Genomic DNA, 25,442 nt, shown 5'->3' on the forward strand with positions numbered 1-25,442 from the left:
CGCATGTGCCGAGAAAGGGCGGGGGGAAGCGCGCTTCCTGCGGACCACCCCCTCCTCTACTGAAGCCGGCAGCTGACAGCGCGAGCGGCAGCAGGAGCCGCAGCCCCGGCACGCGGGGAGCCTGTGGAACGTTGAGGACCAGAGGCCAGCGCGCGCCTGAGGTAAACGGCTAACGGTCCCTAACAGCTACCCGGGGCTTTTCCCACGCTTTCGGGCGAGGAGGGGGCGCTGCGGGGCGGGGGGCTGCTGCGCACGCGCAATGTGAGCCCCCCATACTATCGCACCCCCCTTGCGCCACCGACCTGGTCACAGACTCTTGCTCGCCCTTCCCCCCATTGCACCAACATGGGGCTCTCACACATCCCTTGCACCATCAGTTCCCCATATGTGGTTTGTGCACCCATTGCTCCCTCACAGGGCTCTTGCATGCTCCTCATACCGATGACCTGTGTGTGGAGCTTTTACACACCCCTTGCACGATCACTTCCCCATATGTGGCTTGTAGGCCACTCGCACCATCTCCCCCCTCACAGGGCTCTTGTGCAGCCGGTGCGCCAATGATCTGCACAGGGGGCTCTTGCATACCCCTTGCACCACCGGTTCCCCCACATGCGGCTTGTGCATCCCTTGCACCGTTGCTCCCTCACAGGGATTTTGCACACCCCTGCACTATGGACCTGTTCATAGGGGTCTCGTGTGACCTTGCACCACTAGTCTCCCCCATGGGACTTGTGCACACCCTGGCACCAATTCACAGGGGCTTGCCTGCCTTCTGCACCATTGGTTCCACTTATGGGCGTCTCGCAACCCTTCCAGTAGTGACTTGAGAGACCCACACCCCTTGCACCATTGTTTTCCTCACAACTCATGCATGCCCTTACACCAGTGATTTATTCATAAGGGTCTTACACGTTTCTTGCACCATCATTCCTCCTCTTTGGGGATCGAGCACGGACGCCCCACTCACTAGGATTTTGTATATCCATTGCTGCCCCAACACACTGGCGGTCTTGCACCATCATCCCTGTCCTGCAGTGGGTTTGCATGCCCTTGCCTCATTGACACATTGGTGATATGTATGCCCTTGCATAATTGTATCCCCTGTATATGGACTATATGGGGGCTTCGCATGTTCTCATGTGGGATTTTCTCACCCTTGCATGACTTCACGCCTTCATGTGAGTTTCATCAGGATCCTGTAGAGAGTTTGTGGGCCCTTGCCCTAGGATCCTCTGGAATAGGCATATTCCCTTGCGCTACTGTCTGTCCTTGCACTAGTCTGACATTTAATAGTTGTCTTCTCACCCCAGGACCCTGTTGAAAAGTTGCACGTTTTTGCAGCAGGAATATTCATGCACCATAACCCTACCAGGACCTCAAGAAATAGTTTCATATGTCCTTGCACCAGGACTCTGTGTAATAATCATCTCCTTGCATAAGGATACTCTACCTCCTTGTACCGGAACCGTGTAGAATAGCTGCCATCCTGCACCAGGACCCTTGAGCTCTTACACCTTCATGTTACACCAGGATCACGTGAGATATTTGCAGCAGGACTTTTTGGGATACTTGCTTTCCTTGCACATTACGCTAGAAACCAGTGGGTAATTCTTCTCGCCGTACCTGGATCCCTTGGTCTCTTCTGCCTCCATCGTTGCACTAGGACTTAGTAAAATTCTTTTGCCTCCTTGCACTGTCTCATTTCCATAACCAACAGACCCCTTGCTTGAACCACCTTCCCTGCAGGATATTTGCAAACAACTGCTTGTTCCAGGACTTGAGACGTTCTCCTTGCACATACTGTCCTTGCAGTGCACTTCTCCAAGGATTGTCTGCATGCCAAAGCCTCAGGCTAGGGCCTCTGACAAAAAAATCATTGACTAAACTAGACAGCTGTGAAATATTTGCATGGTAAACCATGGGTCAGCTCCCGTGCTCCACCTTTAGCCACACCTGTGGAAAACTCACTTGATAACCATTGGGTGTCTGGGCACCACATTGCACCAGACCGCTGAGGATCCATGCTAGACATGAATCCACTCGGTGGTGGAGCCTGCTGTTACCCCACTCATTTCGTTACCCTCCTAAATTATCGTTTTACTTTTATTTGTTATTGTTTCTGGACGATTAGAATTTAAAGCTTCCAGGAAGTTATTAGATTTCTCCACGCACGCATGCACCAACGCCAACGGTCTCCTGCCAAAATGGCTTCCGTCCGGTTCATGGTGACCCCTACGAAAATCGACGACATCCCAGGGCTCTCTGACACTAGTCCAGACCTCAGCTCCCGCTCCAGCTCCCGGGTCCGCTTCAGCTCCCGGGAGAGTGTCCCTGAGACAAGCCGCAGCGAGGGCATGAGTGACTTCTCAGGGGCCACCACCTCGGTGGCCACTGTGGCGGGCGAGCTGGCTAGCGACAGGACGTCCAACCCCCATGACATGGCGGAAGGTAGGTGGTACATGGCCGATCATGTGCATGAACATGAGAGGCTGGGAAGTCAACAAGGTTCATGTGGCTGGTTTGGGCTGATGTGGGAGGGTGGAAGGAGACCTGGGTGCATTGGAGTTGGACATCTTGTGGGAGAGTGGTGAGAGACATGAATGCAATGGAGGTAGACAGTTTTTGTGCATTGGCGCTAGAGCGGGACATCTCCAGGGGATGTTGGATGAGTCCACTGCAAGTTACGGGTGCATTGGAAGTGGAGGAAGACACTATGGGTGCATTGGAGATGGCATACTCAACTTACAATACACCCATCTGTTGGCCAACTTGTGGTTGCGATGGAGATGCACACCGCAACTGCTGGGTGTGCTGGAGATGGAAGGAGACCTCTTTCAGCTGCACTAAAGAGGGATGACTCAAGGGTTGTTTGGAGATGGAGGGGGATCAGTTATGGGTGACTCCACCATAATTCATGGCTGCAGTGGGGTGGGCCAGTTTATGGTGGCTAGTGTATCACCAGGTGCAGTTGTCTTGCCAGTTCTCTGTTGCTGCCTATTAGGTGCCTCCTAAATGCTTTGATCTTCCCATTTGCTCACAACAAACTGGAACACACTTCCAGCTTCCATTTTGGGGGCGAGGTGTCTTGGTTTCCAGCTTTAATGTAGGTGTGGCTGGACGGGGTGGTGTTTTCAGAGGGTTATAGTGCATTGACTCGATTGGTATCCCTGGCTCAGCCAGTACCCTTTTTTCTTCAGCCTTTTTCCTGCATGGGAAATGCTGAGCAAGGCTCAGGGGAAATGACTCGGGAGAATTGAACTTCCCTTTAATTTTGTGTTGATTCCCTTTTTCATGCAGACTCAGATGAGAGATGAGTCCTACATTGTGGCAGTGGGGCTTTGGTCACCACTGATTCAGAGTCACGGCTCCTCTCGGGGCCTCCCAGCGTGGGTTATGTTACAGGCCTGATAATGCTGTGGTCTGCTGTACGTGCACATAATTGCCGTGTTCGTCTCATAGGATGTGGGCGCAGGGATTGCTCACCCAGCACTGAAATGCGTTGACTTCTGGGGTGAAGCAGCTGCGTAACAGTGCATAATAATGATGCACAGTGCTGAGATGCAGCTGCCTCTGGTGTGGAGCATGGCTGCTGCTTTAACAGCCCCAAGAGTTTAGGACAGGAAGTGAAGGAGGACTTTGGATTGGGTTAAAATTGCAAGGAGAGATTTAAAGGAGGCAGAGGTGACTCTTTAGAGCTAGGATTTGCTGGGACGCTGTGGGTTCGTTCCCAGCTCCTGCAGTGAACATGAGTGTGCAATTGTGAGTCCGCCCTGGCACCAGGTCTGTTCATCTCCCGCTTGTCATAAGGGGCTCATGGATGGCCATGGTCCAGGGCAAAGCTGATCAGCCTGGACTCAGGAAGGGAGAGCTGGTTTATGGGTATTGTCCGGCTCATACTCCCATACCTATGAGCCTTCTCCACTGGAGCACCCGGGATGATCCTGTGCTCCCTGTTCCCTCTGTGGGATCACTTGTGGGACAATACCCTGGTAAGGTCACAGATGTTTCACAAGACATCAAGGCCGCTGTGTTCCTCGAAGGGGGTCCTTTTGTTGCCATCAGAGGCCCGAAGCCCAGTGAGGCAGCAAAACAGGCCCTGCAGGAACTATAGAGCAGAAATGCATGTGTGTGACAGGCCTGCAGCAGGAGGACAGATTGAGCAAGACAGCTAGTGTCTCGGGGACTTAATGTCCCCAGCACCTCAGCTGTTTATCTCCCGGGAGAGGCTGGCTGTGCCTTTCTGGACATCCTTTGTCCTTGGACACAGGGAGAGCGGATGGGAACTGGGGAGAAGGCTGGGACGAGTGAGAACACGGACAGACACACACAACTTCCTTGATTTTTTCAGTACAAGCACAAAGACACAGATGTACAAGCACACACGCATGTATGGGGTTGACTTGTTTTCAGCAGCAGCTCATGCATACACAGAGACAGGTGCATAGAGCTTATGTGATCTTACCCGCCCACGCATGCGTGTAGTGCTCTGCTGATGTTCAACGCACACTCCTGCATGGGGGCCTACTTGACCCACTAACATGAGTGCCTGCTGCCCTCCATGCTGCGCTGTCTCCCCACTTGTTTGTTTCACCCGCGGTCCCTGTCTCACGCAGCCCCCTCCTTCCCATCATCCCATGACAAATGGCCCTTTGCAGCTTCCGCCTATGCCTGTTCTCTGTTCCTCAAACAGTCATAGGGCTGAGAGAGCTCGCAGCCCGTGAAGGTGAGAGTGGAGTGGTGCCCTGGGCTCCCCTCAGTGCTAGGGGCTAGGTCCTGATCTCCCTTCCCCTCACCCCCGCTCCAGATGCTCACAGCTGCTCTCTGGCCCTCCCTATCCATTGATTCCTCTGTCCAAGCTAGATGGATGTGTGTCCTTTCTGTGCTGTGAACAAAATGGAGTCAGGTCTCCACTGCAGTCAGGTGTGACTCTGGGTTGACTGCAGGGGGAGCGGAGGCCTGGAACCAGTCCTGATTCTGTGGCAGCTGAAGAGAAACCCTGGGGGGTGACTCCAGTTCTGCCCCATAGTGTGTGATCCGACCTCAGCCCCCCTCTGCTCTGGGGCATCACACCACTGTGTGGGCGTGTGCAGCTGGGGCAGAGAGTGGAGGAACTGAAAGGGCACAACTGTAACAGGAGGTGGGGCTCTGGGTCAGGACTGGAGGTAGTTAGCAAAATTACACCCAGCCCCCAACTATCCCAGCCCTGGCTGCTGTCCTCTCCCTCCCGCACAGCTCTGCTGGTGCCCCTCAATCCTGATCCACAACCCACTGCTATCCTATCCCTGGGCTCCCCTGCCTCTGCTGGTGCCCCTCAATCCCAACGCACAGCACCTGCTGCCCCAGCCCTTGTCTTCCCCCAACCCAGTAGTTTTGCTGGTGCTCCTCAATCCCAACCTGCAGCCCCCCGGCTATTCCACTTGAATGTATACGATGGTGTAAAGTGTGGTTTGGCCTTTTGATGGCGGCAGAAATAAAGTTGAAAGATGCCTGACAGGGGAAAGCAAATTGCCCCTAATAAGGGAATTGAGGCCAGGTCTACACTACAGAGTTAGGTGGACGTAAGGCAGTTTACATCGACTTAATTATGTCTGAGTCTACGCTACAGTGGTGCTTCTGCCAAAATAAGTAGGCTTGCTACACCAACGTCATGACTCTACTTCCCCAAGAGGCGTAGGGCTTATGTCGATGTAGTAAGGGTGATGCAGTGTCTCTGTAGACACTGTGTTACTTACGTTGGCTGTCAGCCCCAAACTGGGCTGACAGCTGTTAGCACCCTCCAGCCCTGCTGCCTCCCGTGAGGTATTGGAGGGGTGGGGAAGGAGAGCATGATCCTGGCCCCCCTCCCCCAGTCTCTCACTGGGTCACAGCATGGGGGCTCCAGCTATCAGCCCCAGCAGTGGGGCTTGCAGTGGGAGGCTCCCCACCCCTGCCCAGCGGCTGACAGCCCCAGCTGTGAGTCTGTACCTGTCTGTTTCACAGCAGGGAGCCTGCCAGCTGGGAAATTGACATTCTTGTCAGTTTCACGGTTGGTTTTATTATTTCACATTTCCTTTCCATCTCTCTCTGTCAGCTCAGGGGGGAGGGGACTCCAGCTGTGAGCTCCCCACAGGCTGACTTCCAGAGCCCAAGCCAAAATTTGAAATAATAGCTGCCATGAAACTGATAAGACTGTCAATTTCACAGCTGTAGGCTCCCTGCTGTAAAACTGAGCCCCTTGTGGGCTCCACAGTTGGGGCTGTCAAGGCTGGGGTGGGGGAGTGGCCCTGCTGTGAGCCCGGCATCCGCCTGACAGCTGGGGGTGGGGCAACTGTGAGCCCCATGCCTACAGTTGAGGTTGCCAGGCTCCAGCTGTCAGTGTCCAGCAATGTCCCTTTTCAGTCGGTGGATGCGCCCCTGGTGAGGACGTGCACTGCCAACAGAAGGAGCAAGTGTGGATGTGAACAACCGTTTTAAATACTGTGGTAGCTGTACGTCCACTTAATTTAAATCAACTTAATTTTGTAGTGTAGACAAGCCCTACATTGCTCTGTTCCTAATCGCTTTCCACTGATCAGCTCAGAGCAGTTTGCAAAGGTAACTAATTCATCTGAGCCAATGCAGGGGGTGGGAAGCCTCAACAGAGAACTGAAGGGGCCGCTGTGCCAGGGCTCTCCTCTGCTTTCTCAAGGGGTTATTCCAGGGCAGGGGGAGGTGTGGCTAACCCCATTCTGGAGTGGGAAGTGGTGTGGGTCCAACCCAGCATTTGTGTGATTCACTCTGGCCTGGAGTTCCCCATTTAGGCATTTCCTAAACTGATTAAGACCTTTTCCCTAATCTCTGCTCCATTATGGTATAAATAGAGAGGACGGAGTATGTAGGGAAAAGACTACCATGCTCTGGAGTTTGCCCAGCTCCACCTCTCTTGCTGTAATCCACTAGACCCACTCCCCTCCTCTCCCCTCCCAGAACTAGGATAGAACCCAGGAGTCCTGCCTCCCAGCACCCCTGCTCTAACCCACTAGATTCCACTCCTCTCCCAGAGCTGGGGATAGAACCCAGGAGTCCTGATCTGATTCCATCCTCCCTCTCTGAAAGCCATGCTACAGCTCAGGCGGCTACAGACTTCTCCATCCCAGACAGTAGCTGTGGGGCTGTTACCCAGAGCTGGCTGCATCGCACTGCTGGGCCCGTGCAGGCCCCTGCCTCTCCCATGTTGCCTGCTACAGTTCAGCAGGAGAGTGAAAGCAGTTGTATGGTGGAGCAGTTAATCCTCTTAGTGCCAGTAAGACACACACAGCAGGGGAGGGCGTGTCCCCCCACACCATCCCGCCTCTTCCCCTGGGGCCTGCCAGTCACCTGATCCCGTCACTTCCAGTCCCGTTCCTTGCCCGCGCTGGGGGAAAAGTTAGTTCAGAAAATGCCTCACTTCACTGTTACCAAGGTGGACGATGAGGAGGAGGGTGGGGTGGAAGAAGGGGCCCAGGAAGGAGCCAACAGGGCTGGCATCTGGATGCCCAGAGAGATCATGGTGTCAGGTGAGCCGTCATCTAAACACGCCGCATTAATCTGCTTTACCTGCATCTGTCTCTTGGCTGCTCCTCCCCTACCTGGCTGCCCCCTCTATCTTGGGGGTGTGTGTATGGGGGGCAGTGTCTCTTTATTGGCCCCTGCCTCCAGATTGTCGTCCGTGCCTCCCTCCCCGATCCAAGCACTCTCTCCAGCCTGCCTTCCTCAACCATCGTAGCAGCCTCCCCTGGGCTCTTCCCAATCCCTTGCATGATTTTCAGGTAAACACCAACCACAGCTTCGCTACTGATTAGTGAAGGAAGTGCGCTCCAGTGGTTAGAGCCGGGCAGGGGGCCTGGGAACCAGGACCCCTGGGTTCTTCCTCTTTGTAGCTGTGTGCTTTCTGTGCTGGTTCTGCCCCTGCTCTGGGCCTCACTTTCTCTGCTGACTGTGGATGTGGGGGACCTGTGGAATGTGCTGCAGGGTCTGATCCTGAGCCCTCCAATCTCAGTGGAACCTTTCCATGGATTTGGATCAGGCCCGGAGACCCTGACAGAGAAGGGGCTGTGGGAATGCCCTGTGCTGTTACGCTGTACAGGGTTGGTGTGCATTTGGGTCCAGTGTGGGTCTGGACAGGCAGTTTTTGGGAAGGGATCTGTGGGGTGACTGTCCCCTCAGGGATGGGGGATGCAGCTGGGGATGGGCACTAGGGGCTCCTGTCATAGCGGGAGTGATGGGGGTAAGTAAAGGGGGGTTATGTGTTTGCTCAGACTCTAAACAGCTCTTGCCACCAAGAGAGAGGGAGCAAACCCCAGTGTCCTGGCAGAATTCAAGCTCTGGTGATTCTGCCCTGGTCAAGCCACATGGCACCCTCCTTCGCTGCCTGTCCCAAACCTACATGACAGCGCTGTGTGGCTGTTACCCAATTGCTCCCACCCCAGAGATGGCCATCTCTCAGTCCCAGGCTAGCCATTTGTGTGCAGTCTCGCTGTGTGATTGTTATGCAGCTGTCAATCCGCACACCAGAGGTGGCCGTATCTTGGCTCTGGGCAAGCAATCCCTGTGCAGCGTTGCTATGTAGCTGTTACCCAGCTGCCCCGCCCCAGAGGTGGCTGCATCTCAGTGATCCCAGTGTAGTGTTTTTATATCCCTCCCTGCGGATTGACTGAGAACCTCATTAGATGGTGACCCTAGCCCCCGCATGCCCTCCACCCCTGTGCTTAACCCTTTCCTTTCTGCCATACCCCCTGTGGTTCCTAATCAGTAGTCAGTAACGCTCAGTGGCTGGAGCACTGGGTTTGCATTCTCCTTTGGCACAAGCCTCAGAGATTGGCCTCCCCTGTTGACCTAGAGGGTGCGCTCCTGGGAGAGGGTGAATGTTGGGGGAAACTCTTGCGGCATCTGCCCCTGCTCTGGGCTTGCACAGAGGAGCCGGGCGGTGCTGGTTTGGCTCTTTCCCCGGCAGGGAATTTCCTTCCATTTCTCTGACTTTTTCATTCTTTCTTCCTGTCTGACTTCATTCTTTCTTTCTTTCTTTTCCCTGCCCCCTCCTGGCTAGACCAGGCTCTGTGTAGCCTGGTAAATGCTCCCCGCGGTATCTTCCACCCACTGTGCCCGGATCTCAATTGGGCATTGCACATGGCCAACATGACTGTTGTCAGCTGCAGCTGGAAAGAACAGTGGGGAGGGGGGGTTACTATACTACCCACTTCATACAAAGCCCCCGTGTTAGTCCAGCTCCCTAGTCAGGACTCCTGAGCTCTCACTGTGGTGTCTAGTGGTTGAAGCAGGAGGGGCTGGAGAGGGCTGGGTGCCAGGACTCCTGGGTTCTATCCCAGTCTCTGGGATTAGGGAGGGGGGGGAATGTCCAGCCAGGGCTGGATCAGGGCAGGCGCCCCCTGGAGGGGAAAGGCCTCATGTTCCTAAGTACGTAACCACTCACCACCCCTGCCCTGCCCAGTGATTGAGTGGGAGGAGGCCTCATGTCACACAGCAGCACAGCTAATTCAATTTAGCTCCAGCATGGAGGGCAGGCTGCAGCCTAGGCAGTGTCAGGGATTATATCCCAAGCCTAGCCCCTGGCTTCCTGCCAGTCCGCCCTCTGCTTGTCAGGACTCATGCTGCCTGTCTGCGAGATGGAGAGGAGATGGCCTATGAAGGTACTCCCAGCTCTGGGCTGCACAGCTACAGCGACTCAGATGGCGTGCTGAGAGCCAGGACTCCTGGCTTCTGTTCCTGCTCTAGTGGTTAAGCAGGAGGGGCTGGGAGTCCAGACTCCTGGGTTCTTTTCTCAGCAGAAAGTATAAATATGGGATAGAGGGTCAGTGACAGAAAATCTACCCAGCTCTGTGGAGTGGGAATGTAATGCAGCTCAAGCACTGGCCACAGGATCAAGAGTCTGTAAGTAGGGATAGAACTCAGGAGTCCTGTATGGTGTCCTAAGGCACTGACCCCTTAAGGGACCCTTTTCCACCCCACAGGTGGTTCAGCTCCTTGCTTTTCTCTTTCCCTGCTCCCAAAACAGGACCACCTCTGGGGCAGTGTGTGAATTGGAGCGGGGCCAGCGCTGGGACAGATCTGTTCTCCGGGCAGCTGGAAAGGGCAGGATCCCAGCTGCTTCCATGTAATCCCCAATTATCCTGGGCCGTTCCCTGACCCAGCGAGCAGGGACAAAGCCCCAGTCTGGCACCAGATGCTGCCTCATCCGCTGAACAGCAGGGTCAGGGGACAGACACAGCCGGGAGGAGCTGTGGGGCTGGACTCTTTCTGTCTTTCCCTTCTTTGTCTCTTTCTTTCCCTCCCGCAGCAAGTGGGCTGTGGTGAATCCTTGGGCTCAACAAAGGCTTGATTCATAGCCTGTCCCAGGCCAACCATCACCTCAGCCAGTCGCCCGCCTTCCTCAGTCACGTTGCTCTCTGCTGCTTGAGGGTTTAGGTGACAGGGAAAGATCTGAGGAGTGGAGTCCAATCTTGGTAGATTGGAGTCCAGCCTGCCGTGTGTGTGTCTGGGTGGGAGATTGACAAGTTTCCTACCCTGCCACCCTGCTGTGTAGAGCACCCTAGAATCGGTGCCCACTAGAGGGAAAAGACCCCCATCTCCCATTCCTGACCCCTGTGAGCCAGCCAGTCACCCGCACTTGGGTCAGGTTAGAGCTGGTGTCTCTTAGAGGGGAAAGGCCCCATCCCCACCTGCCTGAACTCTGCTATATAATTGCGCTGGTTTCTTTTTATATTATTGCAGCTCCTTTTTGGTTTTGAAATCATGCTCTAAAACCCCCAGAATCTTTGCTCATTTCCCTTTCTTTGCTAACATGTATCAGCAGGAGGAAATATATTTGATCAGAGTCTTTTGTTTGTTTGTTTGTTTTTCATTCCTTTTTTTTTTTTCTTTTGTGATTCATTTTTTCCCATCTTCTGTTTGATTTTCAGACGTGAGTCAAACCTCCATCACAGGGGAACAGTGTCAGCTCTTAGGTACGGTATTGCTAAGGAGTCGTGCGTGTCTCTTTCTCCTGAACGAGCCTGTGTGTGTGTGTCCATCCATTTGTGCCTACCGCCTCTTGCAGGAGGGGATGAGCCCTGCTTTGTGTGTCTGTCCCTGCTGCCCCCCACCGAAGCCCGGCTCTGTGTGTGCATGTGTGTTTCACCCCTCCATCAGACTGCCCTAGGGAGAGGGTAATTTACATACCCCTCGCTACTAATTCCCCTCTTACCCCTTACCCATCTGCTCTTCCTTGGATCATTGCAGGCACCTGCAGCCTGAGCATCAGGCCCAAAACTGAGGTGTCACTTTGTCCATGGTCCTTCTCAGCCCTATTTCACAGTCCGAGAGGTGGTCTGGCCTGTTGGAACTGGGCGACAGGACTCCTCAGTTCTACTTAATCCACTGGGGTGTTGGGGAGAGTGCCCCTATGAAGCACCCACCCTGCTCCCTGCAGCACAGCGCCCCCAGGGGCCTGCACTGATTGGGAGGGGAGAGCGCCCCCTGCTGAGCCCCTTCTCTCTGCAGCACAGTGTCCCCTAATGCCATGCTGACGTAGTCTACCTTGGCTTTTCCTGCCGGGGAGCCCCCAGCCCGTGGATCGGGTGCTGTGGAGCTCGCTTGTTAGTGCCTCGTTCTCCCGCTGACTTTGTCCCGCATCAGCGGTTGGCTGGTAGCGTGACTTTCCCTGTGCTGTGTACAAAGCAAACACTGAGGCCCTGCCGCCGGCAGCTGCACCACCAGCAATGCCCGTGGGAGGGTGACCTTACGCTGCCCCAGAGTGGTGCTAGGGGCACGATGCTTTAGGGAGTGGGGTGGGGGCTCTCCCCTGGCAGTCTGTGCTGCCCCAGGTCCCCAGTGCGGCACTGGGGGGCGCTGTGCAGCAGGGCGGTGGCGTGGGTGCTCTCGCAGCACGAGCCATGCCAGGCAAGCGAACCCTGGGCAGGGTTCTGCCAAGCGCCGCAGAGGCCCGGCCCGAATTGTGGGCCTGGGGAGCTCTCGTGCCCCCTGCCCCCCCCCAGGTAGTAGAGAGTGGTTATTCCAGTGCCGCTGCCTCCCGGCTGAACGTGCGGAGGCGGCTGCAGGTTCGTACTGTGCAGGCATCTACCTGTGATTCCACGGCCTGGGGGCCGGGCCGGGCTGGGCAGGGCAATAAAAGAACAGGTGGTGGTTCTGCCCAGCCCCGCTAGGAATCTTTCTCTGAGCAGGCAGCAGCCTGACTGTTGACTCACCTGTCGCCAAGGGGCAGAGAGAGGGTGAGACCTCAAGTTAGAGCAGGGAGGGGCTGGGCACCAGGACTCCTGGGTTCTATCCCCCCCCCCCCCCCAGCTCTGGGAGGGGAGTAGGGCCTAGTGGGTTGCAGCAGGGTGGGATTGGGAGCCAGGACTTGATGCTGTGCCTCAGTCTCCTTCCATTCCAGAGGAATTGTAGAGGTTTGAGTGTCTGTAAATTGGTGCTGCAGTCCCCCTGCCAGGAGGGAGCAGTGAAGGGCTGGGCTCTCAGAGAACCCTGGTAAGCTGGTACCGGGCTGAGACCCCCCAGCTCACGGCACCTCACACTGGGTTCTCCCTTTCCCCCTTGTCTTTCCTCAGACCCGGTGCGCAAGAAAGACATCTATCTCAACAACACCAGCTATGAGGATGGGGATGAGTACTTCGACAAGAACCTGGCGCTCTTCGAGGTACCCCCGGTGGAATCTGCCCCCCGTAGGCAGGACGGAGAAGACAGGCTCACTCCAGGGCAGAGTGGGGAAGGGGGGGGTGGTCAGTTGCTGCCCCCCCGGTGGCCAGTGCTGGGAGGCTGAAACCTGGTTCATGTCCATCCAGGAGCTATGATGCAGCCCTGCCCCCCGATGGGGTAACAGGGCCTGGGGGTTTGCCCCTTCCCCCAGAACTAATCCAGCAGCCAGAATCCGCTGTGCTCTTCCTCCGGCTGGTTCTCTGCTGCTGGGATGGGGGTGACGGGGCTTCAAGTTCACACCCCTTTGAGATGCACGTAAGCAGTTTACACCTCTTGGAGCAATGGACTCGGGCTGCATCCCAGTGACGGGCTCAGGCTCTCTGCAGACTCAGGCAGTGTTGGTTGCACGAGGACAACTCCCCATTTCACCCCCTCTCATCCTGCAGGAGGAAATGGATACCCGGCCCAAGGTGTCCTCCCTGCTTAACCGCATGGCGAACTACACCAACCTGACGCAGGGGGCACGGGAGCATGAGGAGGCTGAGAACATTGCAGAGGGCAAGAAAAAGCCCACAAAGGTGAGGGGCCGCTGGGCAGGATTGAGGGCCGCTGGGCAGGATTGAGGGCCGCTGGGCGGGATTGAGGGCCATTGGCCGAGCTGGGACCAGGCTGGATCCCAGGGTTGGGATGGCATGGGGCTGAAGGGTGGGATGGAGGGGCACTGGCAGGGTTGAGGGGCACTGTGGGGAGCCCAGAGATGGGCTAGCAGGGGGCTGCAGGGCGGGATTGAAGGGCACTGGCAGGATTCCAGTCCTCTTAGTCTATCCTCTCCCAGCGCAGGAGTCCTGCCTCCTAGCACTCCTTGCCCTAATCACAGTCTCTCTCTTTGCAGACACCCCAGATGGGCACCTTCATGGGCGTCTATCTGCCCTGCCTGCAGAACATCTTTGGGGTCATCCTCTTCCTGCGCCTCACCTGGGTGGTGGGCACGGCCGGCGTGCTGCAGGCCTTCGCCATTGTCCTCATCTGCTGCTGCTGCGTGAGTGTCTGCCCCCAGTGGGGCACTAAGGGGCGTTGGTGCTCTGCCCTCGCGGGCAGTGCTGACCCTAGGGTGGCACTATCGGGCGCTGTGCTGCAGGGAGCATCCCGGCCAGAAGAGTGCAGTGAGCTCTCTAAGGATCGCGAATCCTGGTGTCCTACCCAAATCTGGCCGCAGTCGATACAGTTCTGCCTCTCCAGGCCTCCCCTGCATCCATCGTTGCCAATGTCATTCTCCACCACTTCCAGTTCCAAGCCCTTGCTCCCTGCTCACCGGGCCTCTCCAGCTGCCTCATCCCACCCCAGCGGCAGCCGCGTTCAGTGCAGACCGTGTGAACCTGATGTCTGCTCCCAGTTCAGCGTGTTCCTCTAACACCACCCCCTGCTGTCCTTTTACCTTCTCCGCAGACGCTGCTAACTGCCATCTCCATGAGTGCCATTGCCACCAATGGAGTCGTGCCGGGTGAGTGGGTCAGGCCAGTCTTCTCTCCCGGATTGGCCGGCCTCCCTATCCCCTCAGCCCTGGGCCCATCAGCTAGGCCTCAGTTTTTCCCTGTGGTGGTTGTTTCCTTCCTGACCCCCATCTCAGGACATCTCCTGCCCTGGCGCCTGTGGATGGGGAGCCCTCGGGACACACGCCAGTCTCCCTAGCCACTCCCTGACTGCCTCTGTCCTCTCTCTCCAGCTGGGGGCTCCTACTTCATGATCTCCCGGGCGCTGGGCCCCGAGTTCGGGGGTGCTGTGGGGCTCTGCTTCTATCTGGGCACCACCTTCGCCGCCGCCATGTACATTCTGGGAGCCATCGAGATCTTCCTGGTGAGAATGCTTCCCCCTGGAGGCCTGGGGTCGGGGGGTGTGTGTGTGTGTGTGACCTGTCCCATTCCCCACCCATGTGAACCAGCCGGCCCCCCACCCTAGGGTGGCTTGGAGCCGGCGCCTCCTGGAGGTGACCTCTCTCTCTGCACCCCACACAGATGTACATTGCCCCCGAGGCAGCCATTTTCCGCAGCACTGATGTGCTGAAGGAGTCGGCAGCCATGCTGAACAACATGCGGGTCTATGGCTCAGCCTTCCTCATCCTCATGGTGCTGGTGGTCTTCGTCGGCGTGCGCTACGTTAACAAGTTCGCCTCGCTCTTCCTTGCTTGTGTCATCGTCTCCATCCTAGCCATCTACGCCGGGGCCATCAAATCCTCCTTCGCCCCGCCCCGCTTCCCGTAGGTGTCAAGGGGCTGGCAGAGGGTGCGGGGTGGATTGGCACTCCTCGGGGGTGGGACTTGCTCAGGGCTGATCTCAGCTAGGGGCGCTGTGGGGGGCTCTGCGCTCCTGGGGGGTTGCTCAGGGCTGATCGCAGCAGGGGACTCTACGTTCTGGGGCACTGTATCTATCTGCCTTCCCGCCCGGCGCAGGGTCTGCATGCTGGGAAACCGCACCCTCTCTGGCCAGCAGATCGACTTCTGCGCCAAGACCCAGGAACTGGGCAACTTGACGGTGCCCACCCAGCTCTGGGGCCTCTTCTGCAACTCCAGCAAGCAGCTGAATGCCACCTGCGATGAATACTTTGCTCACAACAACGTCACCTCCATCCAGGGCATCCCAGGCCTGGCCAGCGGCATCATCACTGGTGAGGGCCTAGCGCAGCTGGGCGGATCCGCCCACCAGCCGGTGGTCAGGGGATCCTGCCACAGCTGCAGCCCGCTGCCCTCTGGGCACGAGCTCTGTCAGCTACGGAGCCCCTCAGCCCTCTTTCTGAGGCCCTCGGACCAGCACGGGCCCCCAAGACAGTCCAGTAGCTTAAACACAGGCACTGCAGCTCAGGAGATTGGGACCCAGGCATCCGCGATGGCAGCGCGCTTCCAGAGCCCCAGCCAAAGGATGAGCGGGCAGTTTTCATGGTACCGGCTAGAATTCCTGGGTTGTACAGACAGACGTCGGGTGCTGACTCGAGACCCTAGTGGCTCTGGGACGGGACAGTACAATCCCCTGTGGCTTCACCCCGTGGCCCCAGCCCTGCTGACTAGCCGCTTCTCCCTCCCTGCAGAGAACCTGTGGAGCAGCTATCTGCAGAAGGGGGAGATCATCGAGAAGCCTTCAGCCCACTCCGTCGATGTACTGGGGGCCATGAGCCAGGAGTATGTGTTGGCCGACATCACCACCTCGTTTACCCTGCTCGTGGGCATCTTCTTCCCGTCTGTCACTGGTAAGCACTGCTGCTATGGGGGACCGTGGCATCCAAGACAGCAGCACAGGGCAATCACCCTCAAGGGGCCCTGCAGGTTCCCACCTCTTGGGAATAGGACTCTGGCGTCCGGGGTGGCAGCATGGGGCAATCACCCCTAGGGGGCCCTGCAGGCTCCCACTGCTAGAGAATAGGACCCTGGCGTCCAGGACAGCGGTGCAGGGTGCTCACCTGGCAGCTGTTTCTCCTGTGCCGATCTTTGCAGGGATCATGGCTGGCTCGAACCGCTCCGGAGACCTGAAAGATGCTCAGAAATCCATCCCCATTGGCACCATCCTGGCCATCCTCACCACCTCCTTCGTCTGTATCCTGCGGGGGCTGGCATGGTGGCGGGGGATGGCACGGACAGGGCAAGGGCAGGGGAGGGACGTGCCTCGCTCAGGGTCAGAGCATGCCAGAGCCCACACAAGGCCTGTGGAAAAGGGCCCCCACGCCGGGGCGAGGCTGTGTGGGGGTGGGGGGATCCCTGACCACCCTGCTGTGACCCTGGGGCCACGGCCACCTTGACTCCACACTGCTATAGATCTCAGCAACGTGGTTCTGTTTGGGGCCTGTATCGAAGGGGTGGTGCTGCGAGACAAGTGAGTATTGGAGGGGTGTCTGCCCTGTCATGTCCCTGCCATCACCTGCTACTGGGGCTGCCCGACCTCTCCATAACGCTTTCTCCTCAGGGGGTGTGGGTCCCCCTGCCCATAGTGCTTTCTCTGGGGTTCCCCTCCACTGGGTCGTTGTCCACTTAGGTCTCCTGGTACACTGGGTCCCCCCCAGCCCATGACACCCCTCCATTGGGTCCCTGCATCCACTGGGTCCCCCTAGTGCCTCTCCAATGGGTCTCCCCCAGCCTATAGCACCCTTCTGCTGGGTCCCTATAGCTCCGCTCCGCTGGGTCCCCCCCAGCCCATAATGCCCCTCCACTGAGTCCCCATTGCCCCTCTTCTCATTGGGGCCCCCGTCCATGCGGTCCTCCTGTCTGTAGCCCCTCTTCCTGAGGCTCTCCCCCAGCTGACAGTCCCTCTCCGGGCGGCAGGTTTGGCGACGCTGTGCACAGGAACCTGGTGGTTGGGACGCTCTCGTGGCCCTCACCCTGGGTCATCGTCATCGGCTCCTTCTTCTCCACTTGCGGGGCTGGGCTGCAGAGCCTCACTGGTGCCCCCCGGCTGCTGCAGGCCATCGCCAAGGACAACATCATCCCCTTCCTGCGGGTAAGAGCGTGCTCCGCTTCCCTCTCCCTCCCACAGTACCCAGCTGCCCCGCACCAGAGCTGACTGCATCTTAGCAGTGGGCGAGCCATCCCTGTGTAGTGTTATGTGTAGCTGTCACCCAGCTGCCCTGCCCCTGAGCTGGCTGCATCTCAGCGCCGGGTGAGCTATCCCTGTGCAGCTGTCCCACAGCTGCTCCGCCCCAGAACTGGCTGCATCTCGGAGCTGGGCAAGCCATCCCCGTTGCGGGGTTGCTATATGGCTGTTACCCAGCTGCCCCACCCCAGAGCTGGCTGCATCTTAGCGCTGGGCGAGCCACCCCTGTGTAGTGTTATGTGTAGCTGCCCCCAGCTTCCCCACCCTAGAGCTGGCTGCATTCTTGCCTTTCTGAAGTGGGTTTCCTGTGTTCTGTCGCCCTAGGTTTTCGGCCATAGCAAAGCCAACGGGGAGCCGACGTGGGCTCTGCTCCTGACAGCTGGTATTGCCGAGCTTGGCATCCTCATTGCCTCGCTGGACCTGGTGGCCCCCATCCTGTCTATGTAAGGTCCCCGCCGAGTCATGTGGGGATGGGCAGGACTCTGTGGAGGGGGCAGATCCCCCCCCCCCCCAGCTGGGATTTGGCATCTGCATCCCAGAGTGGGGAATCCCGTGGTGGCCTGTCAGCCTGCACACCCTATGGGGAGCCCCCGAGGCACCACCCCCCTGACTGTCTCTCTTGTCTGTCCCGGTCCGTAGGTTCTTCTTGATGTGTTACCTCTTTGTCAATCTGGCCTGCGCCTTGCAGACCCTGCTGCGCACCCCCAACTGGAGACCCCGCTTTCGCTACTACCACTGGTAAGGGAGCCCAGGGGCCTGGGTTCTGTCCCAGCACTGGGAGGAGAGTGGGGTCGAGTTGTTAGAGTAGGAGGGGCTGGGAGCCAGGATGCTGGGGTTCTATCCCAGCTCTGGGAGGCGACTGGTGGGTTGGAATGTGGGTCTGGACTCCTGGGTTCTCTCTCTTTCTCTCTCCCTGCAGGGCGCTCTCATTCGTGGGCATGAGCATTTGCCTGGCGCTTATGTTTGTGTCCTCCTGGTATTATGCCATCGTTGCCATGGTGATCGCCGGCATGATCTACAAATACATCGAGTACCAGGGGTACATGTCGCCTGCGGACTGGGCAGGGCCTGGCACCCCTTGGGCTGGATGGGCCACCCCTGGAACTCCTGGGTTCACCCATTTCCTCCCTGACCTTGGGGAGTTCCCCATCCCCTCTGCCTCGGCTTCCCCATCTCCTGCCTGCTAGGGAGCAGAGTGGGGCTTGGGCTCCATGGGGCAGGCAGCCCTCGCCTTCTCTGGGGGCCTCCAGCCAGGGGCCTGTGGGCAGCTGTGGTAATGGGAGACACCCCCTTCCCCCAGTGGTCACCCTTCTGGGATGTAGTGCTGTGGTTCTGTACAGGAAGCCCTATCTCCTGGGTTGAAGCTGGAAGCCAGGATGCCTGGGTTCTGTCCTAGCTCTGGGACGGGAGTGGGGTCTGGTGGTTGGACAAGGGTGTGCTGGGAGCCAGGACGCTTGGGTTCTGTCCAGTCTGAACTTGGCCAGGTCCCGTCCCCTGCCTCAGTTTCCCCAGCTTACTCACGTGACCCCACCTCCTCGGTGTGGGGTGGACAGCTTTCGGCTGAGCACCATGTGTCTCCCCCCACAGAGCCGAGAAGGAGTGGGGCGATGGCATCCGGGGCCTGTCACTGAGCGCCGCCCGCTTCGCCCTGCTGCGCCTGGAGGAGGGGCCCCCCCACACCAAAAACTGGAGGTAGGAGAGCCCCCCCATGACCTGCTGCTCCATGGGGTGAGCCCCTTCTGGCCCCCATGTGACCCCTCACTCCCCGCAGGCCCCAGCTGCTGGTGCTGCTGAAGCTGGACGAGGACCTGCACGTGAAGCACCCCCGCCTGCTGACCTTCGCCTCGCAGCTCAAGGCGGGCAAGGGCCTGACCATCGTGGGCTCCGTCATGGTGGGCAACTTCCTGGAGAACTACGCCGAGGCGCTGGCGGCTGAGCAGGTCAGGGAAGGGGGGGAGAGCACCCCCTGCCAGGCGCTCTTCCCTGCCCTCCTCCAGCACCATGGTGCCCCCTGCCAAGCCACCCGGCCCTGCTCTGTGAGACACAGTTCCTCCATTCCCCACTGGCCGCCCTGTGCCCCCTCCCGGTGCCCCTTGCTGAGTCACACGCCACTGCATGACACCCCTTGGCAAGCCCCCCACCACCCTGCTCCGTGTGGCACAGTGCCCCCTGCTGAGAGTCTCCCCCATGCCAGCAGCACGGTGTCCCTTGCTGAGCCCCAGGACAGTACCCCCCACAGAAGCCCCCTGGCCCCTGCTCTGTGTGGCACAGCATCCTCTGCTGAGCGCCCCGGACCCTGCTCTTTGCCCCCCGCCAAACCCCCACGAGTGCTGTGGCTTCCCTTGCAGAGGCTCCTGCCCCCAGCAGCACAGTGCCCCCTAGCAGCTCCCCTGTGTGTCTTGCAGACCATCAAACACCTGATGGAGGCAGAACGCGTGAAGGGCTTCTGCCAGCTGGTGGTGGCAGCCAAGGTGCGGGAGGGCATCTCCCACCTCATCCAGTCCTGCGGCCTGGGCGGCATGAAGCACAACACGGTGGTGATGGGCTGGCCCAATGCCTGGCGCCAGAGTGAGGACGCCCGCGCCTGGAAGACCTTCATCAGTATGTGGGGGCATGGGCTTGGGGGAATCCCCCCCGCTCCCCACTGGTGCCCTCTGACCTCCACCCACTCTTGTCCCCGTAGGCACCGTCCGGGTCACCACAGCTGCACGCCTGGCCCTGCTGGTGGCGAAGAATGTGGCCTTCTACCCAGGCAATGCGGAGCCCTTCGCTGAGGGCAACATTGATGTGTGGTGGATCGTCCACGATGGGGGCATGCTCATGCTGCTGCCCTTCCTGCTCAAGCAGCACAAGGTGCTGGGGGTGGGGTGGGGGCTTGGTGTGGGGAGGGGGGATTGGGGCGGCAGGACTGGGGAGCTGGGCTGCAGATGCTGACCGTTCCAGTGATTGGTTTCCCCCACAACCCTGTACCCCCAGGTGTGGCGTAAATGCAACATCCGCATCTTCACGGTGGCCCAGCTGGAGGACAACAGCATCCAGATGAAGAAGGACCTGGCCACCTTCCTGTACCACCTGCGCATAGAGGCAGAGGTGGAGGTGGTGGAGATGGTGAGAAACTCGAGGGGGCGGCTGCGGGGGAGAGCAGCAGCTGAAGAGTAGTCTCTCTCGGGAGCCCCCGATATAGGCCCCACCTCTTCATGTGGGACAGCTTTGTCCAGGGCTTGGAGCGGGAGGGAGCCAGGACTCTTGGGTTCTGTGCCAGCTCTGGGAGGGACGTGGGACAGGTTGCACCTCTGGTCTCAGCTCACCCCACCCCATACGTGCCCCATGCAGCACGACAGCGACATCTCGGCCTACACCTATGAGCGGACCTTGATGATGGAACAGCGCTCCCAGATGCTGCGCCACATGCGGCTCTCCAAGACTGAGCGGGACCGGGAGGTAAGTGGGGACAGGGGTGGGAGTGGGCTGCTCCCCTCCCCCATGGGGTACTCCCTCACTCACCCCCTGGTCTTCCCGCAGGCCCAGCTGGTGAAGGACCGCAACTCCATGCTGCGCCTGACCAGCATTGGCTCTGATGAGGACGAGGAGACAGAGACCTACCAAGAGAAGGTCCAGATGACCTGGACCAAGGATAAGTACATGGCGGCCCGCGGGCAGAAGGCCCGGACTCTTGAAGGCATGCAGGACCTGCTCAACATGAAGCCGTAAGCCCCTCCTGCTTCCTATCAGCCCCCAGGGACCACCCTCACCCCCCCATCCTTGGAGGTGGTGGTGGAGGAGATGCCCTAACATGAGGCTAGAAATGCCATGTCAGGGAAGGAGGAGGAAAGCATCAGGACCCCCCAGGGAGCCACCCTGCACTGTCTCACCCTCCCCAAGCTCTCCCTGCGCAGGGTTCCCCCCCAGTAGTTGCCCCTAACCCTCCCGCCCCCTGCAGGGACCAGTCTAATGTGCGGCGCATGCACACGGCTGTCAAACTCAACGAGGTGATCGTCAACAAGTCCCATGAGGCCAAGCTGGTCCTGCTCAACATGCCGGGTCCACCCCGCAACCCTGCGGGCGATGAGAACTGTATCCTTGGCATGGGGAGTCAGGGGGGGGTAGTGTCTGTCTGTCTGACTGGTGTTGGCTCCTTGACCCGCCCCTCAGATATGGAGTTCCTGGAGGTGCTGACCGAGGGGCTGGAGCGGGTGCTGCTGGTGCGGGGGGGTGGCAGCGAGGTCATCACCATCTACTCCTAGAGCACCCCCCCCCCACTGGCCCCTGCCACTTCATTCCACTGCTGCCCTCCGGGGCATGCCAAAATTCAGTGGGGGCATACCTCCATGGAGCACAGTTACCCCCCCTCTCTACCCCTACAGGGCAAGAAAGGGGGATGCACCAAAGGGACTGGGGTATTAGACCCAACAGGGCAGAGTCACAATGGGGCAACCCTCACAAAGTAGGGATGGGAGAGATTTCCCATGGTGCCCATCACCACACAGTGCCAAAGCTGATTTGCTTCCTTTCCCTTTTAAGCTGCTGTGGAAGGGTTGGGGGCTTCCTACCCTCTCCCACCCCTTTGTGTACAAGCAGCATGGTTGCTATAATGGTGCCTGCTGGCGGCAGGCCGGTGCCAGTCACTGATCCAACTTCCTTGGCCTAAAGTACAGGGTGCCTGTTGCATGGGGCCAGAGGGGGGCTGAGAACTAGGAGAAACCACCAATTCATCACACATGTGGCTTAAGTTTTTATTTCACATTCACTTCTGCCCCATAGCCCTGGGGTTGCTGGGGGAGGGGGGGTGTCCCCACCACCCACCCCAGATGTTGTTGTCTCTCAGCACTAATCATGGCAGGCTGGACAAGTGGTTTCTGGAGTCCCCAGGGCAGCCTTGAACCAGGCAAATCCAATCTCCTCTCCCTTTGCGGCTTCAAGTGGAAGACAGGGCCTGGCAGCCACTACTTGATCCTTGGGGGGTGGGGGGCTTTTAATTTATTGGGGATCAAGCCCCAGTTTACAGTGTTGGGGGTCAGGAGGGATTTTTTTTGCTCTGTACCAGAACTGTGTAAAGAATAAAATTTTATACGTTAAGTGTCTCTCTAAAGGCCAGAGAGGGAGCACAAGGGCTGGGCGTGCCTAGGGGAGGGAAGATCCAGCTTGTTCTTGTAGGGTGCACCCTGCCTCCCAGCCCACACAGCAGGTTCATTAGCAGCCTCCCCCTTGGGGGGGTGCTAAGCAGGGGGTGGTGGGGCTGCCATCACTCCAGGGGCTACGAGAGTTGTGGGTCATAGCAGCAGCCCCCCACCTGTGTACTCCATCCGCTGCAAAGAGAGGGGAGAGGAGGTCAGCACAGCCCTTCCAGCAGGCCCCACCCTCTGCCCAAAAACCTCTATGCTGCCCCCAGGAGCTGAGCCCTCCCCCCACCCTAGCCTTCCCCCTCACCTCAGGGGGCTCGATGAAGGCCAGCCAGTCAGAGGCATGGGTGGGCAGCAGCCCCATGGACTGGCACTTGTAGACAGCCAGCGCCAGCCCCAGCAGGTTCCCGATCAGATACACCAGCCCCTGCAGGAACTTCTGGCTAGAGCTCTCCAGAAGCTTGAAGGCTGGGTGGGGGGGCAGGAAGAGGACAATCAGACTTGGGGGGCAGGAGCCACGGTTGCAGGGAGGCTCCAGCCACCAGCCGGGCAGGAATCTGGAGCAGGGCAGGGTTAGGGGAGAAGAGCTGGGACTGCAGGGAGTCACTGATGGGCCTGGAGTGCGGGAGGGTTGATACTCACTGGTGCAAATAGCCATGGGGACAGAGGAAGGCAGGTGGTGGGAGCAGTGGGGAGGGACACTCACTGGCAGAGATGGCCAGGTGGGAGTGTTGGGAGGAGATGGGGGATACTCACTAGTGGGGATGGGCAGGAGGGGGCGCTGGGAGCAGTGTGAGCCATGGGGGGCAGGGAGGGGGAGGAGAGAGGGGATACTCACTGGCAGAGATGGCCATGAGGGCCTGCAGAGGGCGCCAGGCCATCATACAGACCATCATGGTGGGGAAGATGGAGATGGTGTTCCCAGCCATGTACATGATGAAGAGGTTCATGGGGATCTGCTTCAGCGGCCCCAGCGCCACATCCCAGCACCGCTGGCGGGGGGGGGGAAGAACAGATGTCAGAGGGGCCTTTCCCCACCTGCCCCAACCAGCATCCTGCTCTGAGCCCCCCACCCCACCTCGTTGGAGAGAACTGAGGTGTCCAACCCCCTTGCACCCCACACTTGCAGCCAGAACCCAGGTGTCCTGGGGGTTCCCATCCCCCCAGGCCCTTGTTCTCCACCCCCACAGTACCTTCTCCACCAGGATACGGTCGGTCTCCTGGACGCTGGTGTCAGGGACCTGCTTGTCTGAGTAGCCCACGGGATAGAGGGATTCACCTTGGCCACTGCCCCGGTCGCTGCGGCCCCTGGGGAGAGAGGAGGAGTCGGGAGCTTTGTGCACCTAGGGGAATGCAGCCAGCTCTGGGGTGGGGCAGCTGGGGAACAGCCGCACATAACACCGGAGGGGTGCAGCTCGCTTGGCACTGAGATGCAGCCATCTCTGGAGCAGGGCAGGTTGGGAACAGCCCCTAATAAACTGGGAGGGCAGGGTCCCCTTTCCTAGCAAGCCACCCTGCAGGCTGTGAGGGGATCCCAGCCTCTGGACCCCCAAGGGTGTTTCAGGCTCCTGGAGCCTGATCTGGGGGTCCTGGGCACAGACCCTCTACCTCGCACCCCCTCTCCGAGGGCAGAATCCGCTGCCAGCCGCCTGGCCCCATACCCGCTGTCCAGCCCTCCGGGGGCTCCCTGGCCGCCAGCCCCGCAACAAACCCCCGGCCGGCTCCGGCCCCTCACCTGCCCCCGCTGCCCGGGCCGCCCAGCTCGATGGCCCACTTGAAGCGCCGGCCCCGACTGGCCACCAAGGGGGTCCCCATCTCCGCCTGCAGCCGGGGCAGAGTCAGAGACCGAGCCGCAGGGAACCCAGGCGTCCCGGCCCCCGCCCCGAGCAGGGAACCCAGGCGTCCCGGCCCCGGCCCCCGCCCCGAGCAGGGAACCCAGGCGTCCCGGCCCCGGCCCCGGCCCCCGCCCCGAGCAGGGAACCCAGGCGTCCCGGCCCCGGCCCCGGCCCCCGCCCCGAGCAGGGAACCCAGGCGTCCCGGTCCCGGCCCCCGCCCCGAGCAGGGAACCCAGGCGTCCCGGTCCCGGCCCCCGCCCCGAGCAGGGAACCCAGGCGTCCCGGTCCCGGCCCCCGCCCCGAGCAGGGAACCCAGGCGTCCCGGTCCCGGCTCCCGCCCCGAGCAGGGAACCCAGGCGTCCCGGGCCCGGTCCCGGCCCCCGCCCCGAGCAGGGAACCCAGGCGTCCCGGGCCCCGCCCCGAGCAGGGAACCCAGGCGTCCCGGTCCCGGCCCCCAGCAGGGAACCCAGGCGTCCCGGTCCCGGCCCCCGCCCCGAGCAGGGAACCCAGGCGTCCCGGTCCCGGCTCCCGCCCCGAGCAGGGAACCCAGGCGTCCCGGTCCCGGCCCCCGCCCCGAGCAGGGAACCCAGGCGTCCCGGTCCCGGCTCCCGCCCCGAGCAGGGAACCCAGGCGTCCCGGTCCCGGCCCCCGCCCCGAGCAGGGAACCCAGGCGTCCCGGGCCCGGTCCCGGCCCCCGCCCCGAGCAGGGAACCCAGGCGTCCCGGGCCCCGCCCCGAGCAGGGAACCCAGGCGTCCCGGTCCCGGCCCCCAGCAGGGAACCCAGGCGTCCCGGTCCCGGCCCCCAGCAGGGAACCCAGGCGTCCTGCCCCCCCCCCGACGCTCTCACCCGGCCCGGCGCCCCCTTGGAAACAGCTAATTCCCGATTACAAGAAGCGATTTCCGCCTCGGTTTCTTACGTCACTTCCTGTTGCTGGGACAGGGGCCGCTGCTCCTCCTCCCCCCCACGGGGCGGGGCGGGGCGGTCTCGCCAGAGTGAGTCTGGGGAACCCGGAACCGCTCCGCCCCCACCCCGCGGGCCTTAAAGGGAATGCCGGGGAATTAAAGGGGAGGTTGGGGGAGTTAAAAGGGAATATTGGGGGAATTAAAGGGGAGGTTAGGGTGTTAAAAGGGAGTACGGGGGGGGATTAAAGGGGAGGTTGGGGGAGTTAAATTGGAGTACCCGGGGGAATTAAAGGGAGGTTGGGGGAGTTAAAAGGGAGTACCGGGGAATTAAAGGGGAGGTTGGGGGAGTTAAAAGGGAATACGGGGGG

At 59.6% G+C, this 25,442-nt stretch overlaps 2 protein-coding genes across 8 annotated transcripts; one reads left to right on the forward strand and one right to left on the reverse strand.

The window, feature by feature from the left end:
• Window positions 1–22,292, forward strand: SLC12A6 (solute carrier family 12 member 6). 4 transcript variants are annotated; one of them, XM_073308549.2, is made up of 26 exons: window positions 2–161; window positions 1,311–2,448; window positions 10,914–10,958; window positions 12,558–12,646; window positions 13,092–13,223; window positions 13,538–13,684; window positions 14,092–14,146; window positions 14,369–14,499; window positions 14,658–14,899; window positions 15,092–15,306; window positions 15,724–15,882; window positions 16,127–16,225; window positions 16,445–16,502; window positions 16,949–17,123; window positions 17,541–17,659; window positions 17,856–17,954; window positions 18,136–18,255; window positions 18,804–18,908; window positions 18,988–19,156; window positions 19,622–19,817; window positions 19,900–20,069; window positions 20,193–20,324; window positions 20,550–20,657; window positions 20,739–20,923; window positions 21,157–21,290; window positions 21,369–22,292. In XM_073308549.2, the coding sequence occupies exons 2-26, from the start codon at window positions 2,175–2,177 to the stop codon at window positions 21,458–21,460; spliced, it is 3,450 nt and encodes a 1,149-aa protein (XP_073164650.1). In that variant the 5' UTR covers window positions 2–161; window positions 1,311–2,174; the 3' UTR covers window positions 21,461–22,292. The 4 variants fall into 4 exon arrangements, with proteins under 4 accessions (XP_073164648.1, XP_073164649.1, XP_073164650.1 ...); XM_073308547.2 differs by having other exon boundaries at window positions 1–161; window positions 20,550–20,923; XM_073308548.2 differs by lacking the exon at window positions 10,914–10,958 and having other exon boundaries at window positions 1–161; window positions 20,550–20,923.
• Window positions 21,934–25,126, reverse strand: EMC4 (ER membrane protein complex subunit 4). 4 transcript variants are annotated; one of them, XM_073308553.2, is made up of 6 exons: window positions 25,019–25,125; window positions 24,072–24,157; window positions 23,530–23,644; window positions 23,175–23,328; window positions 22,644–22,804; window positions 21,934–22,522 (listed from the first exon to the last, which is right to left on the reverse strand). In XM_073308553.2, exons 2-6 carry the CDS (start codon window positions 24,149–24,151, stop codon window positions 22,487–22,489), a joined length of 546 nt encoding a protein of 181 aa, XP_073164654.1. In that variant the 5' UTR covers window positions 24,152–24,157; window positions 25,019–25,125; the 3' UTR covers window positions 21,934–22,486. The 4 variants fall into 4 exon arrangements, with proteins under 4 accessions (XP_073164654.1, XP_073164656.1, XP_073164657.1 ...); XM_073308555.1 differs by lacking the exon at window positions 22,644–22,804 and having other exon boundaries at window positions 25,019–25,126; XM_073308556.2 differs by lacking the exon at window positions 24,072–24,157 and having other exon boundaries at window positions 25,019–25,103.
• Window positions 25,127–25,442: the final 316 nt, after the last annotated feature.

The sequence above is a fragment of the Lepidochelys kempii genome, chromosome 13 (genome assembly GCF_965140285.1).
Source record: "Lepidochelys kempii isolate rLepKem1 chromosome 13, rLepKem1.hap1, whole genome shotgun sequence".
Lineage (NCBI taxonomy): Eukaryota > Metazoa > Chordata > Testudines > Cheloniidae > Lepidochelys > Lepidochelys kempii.

Coding starts and splice junctions, on each gene's coding strand:
- EMC4 (XM_073308553.2), bottom strand. CDS start 24,151: ATGGGGACCCCCTTGGTGGCCAGTCGGGGCCGGCGCTTCAAGTGGGCC. Junction 22,805..23,174: donor CCTCATGGCCATCTCTGCCA/GTGAGTATCCCC, acceptor CCCCCCACCCAG/CCTTCAAGCTTCTGGAGAGC. Junction 22,523..22,643: donor CCTTCATCGAGCCCCCTGAG/GTGAGGGGGAAG, acceptor CTCTCTTTGCAG/CGGATGGAGTACACAGGTGG.
- SLC12A6 (XM_073308547.2), top strand. CDS start 2,175: ATGCACCAACGCCAACGGTCTCCTGCCAAAATGGCTTCCGTCCGGTTC. Junction 14,500..14,657: donor GAGCCATCGAGATCTTCCTG/GTGAGAATGCTT, acceptor CACCCCACACAG/ATGTACATTGCCCCCGAGGC. Junction 16,503..16,948: donor GGGGTGGTGCTGCGAGACAA/GTGAGTATTGGA, acceptor TCCGGGCGGCAG/GTTTGGCGACGCTGTGCACA.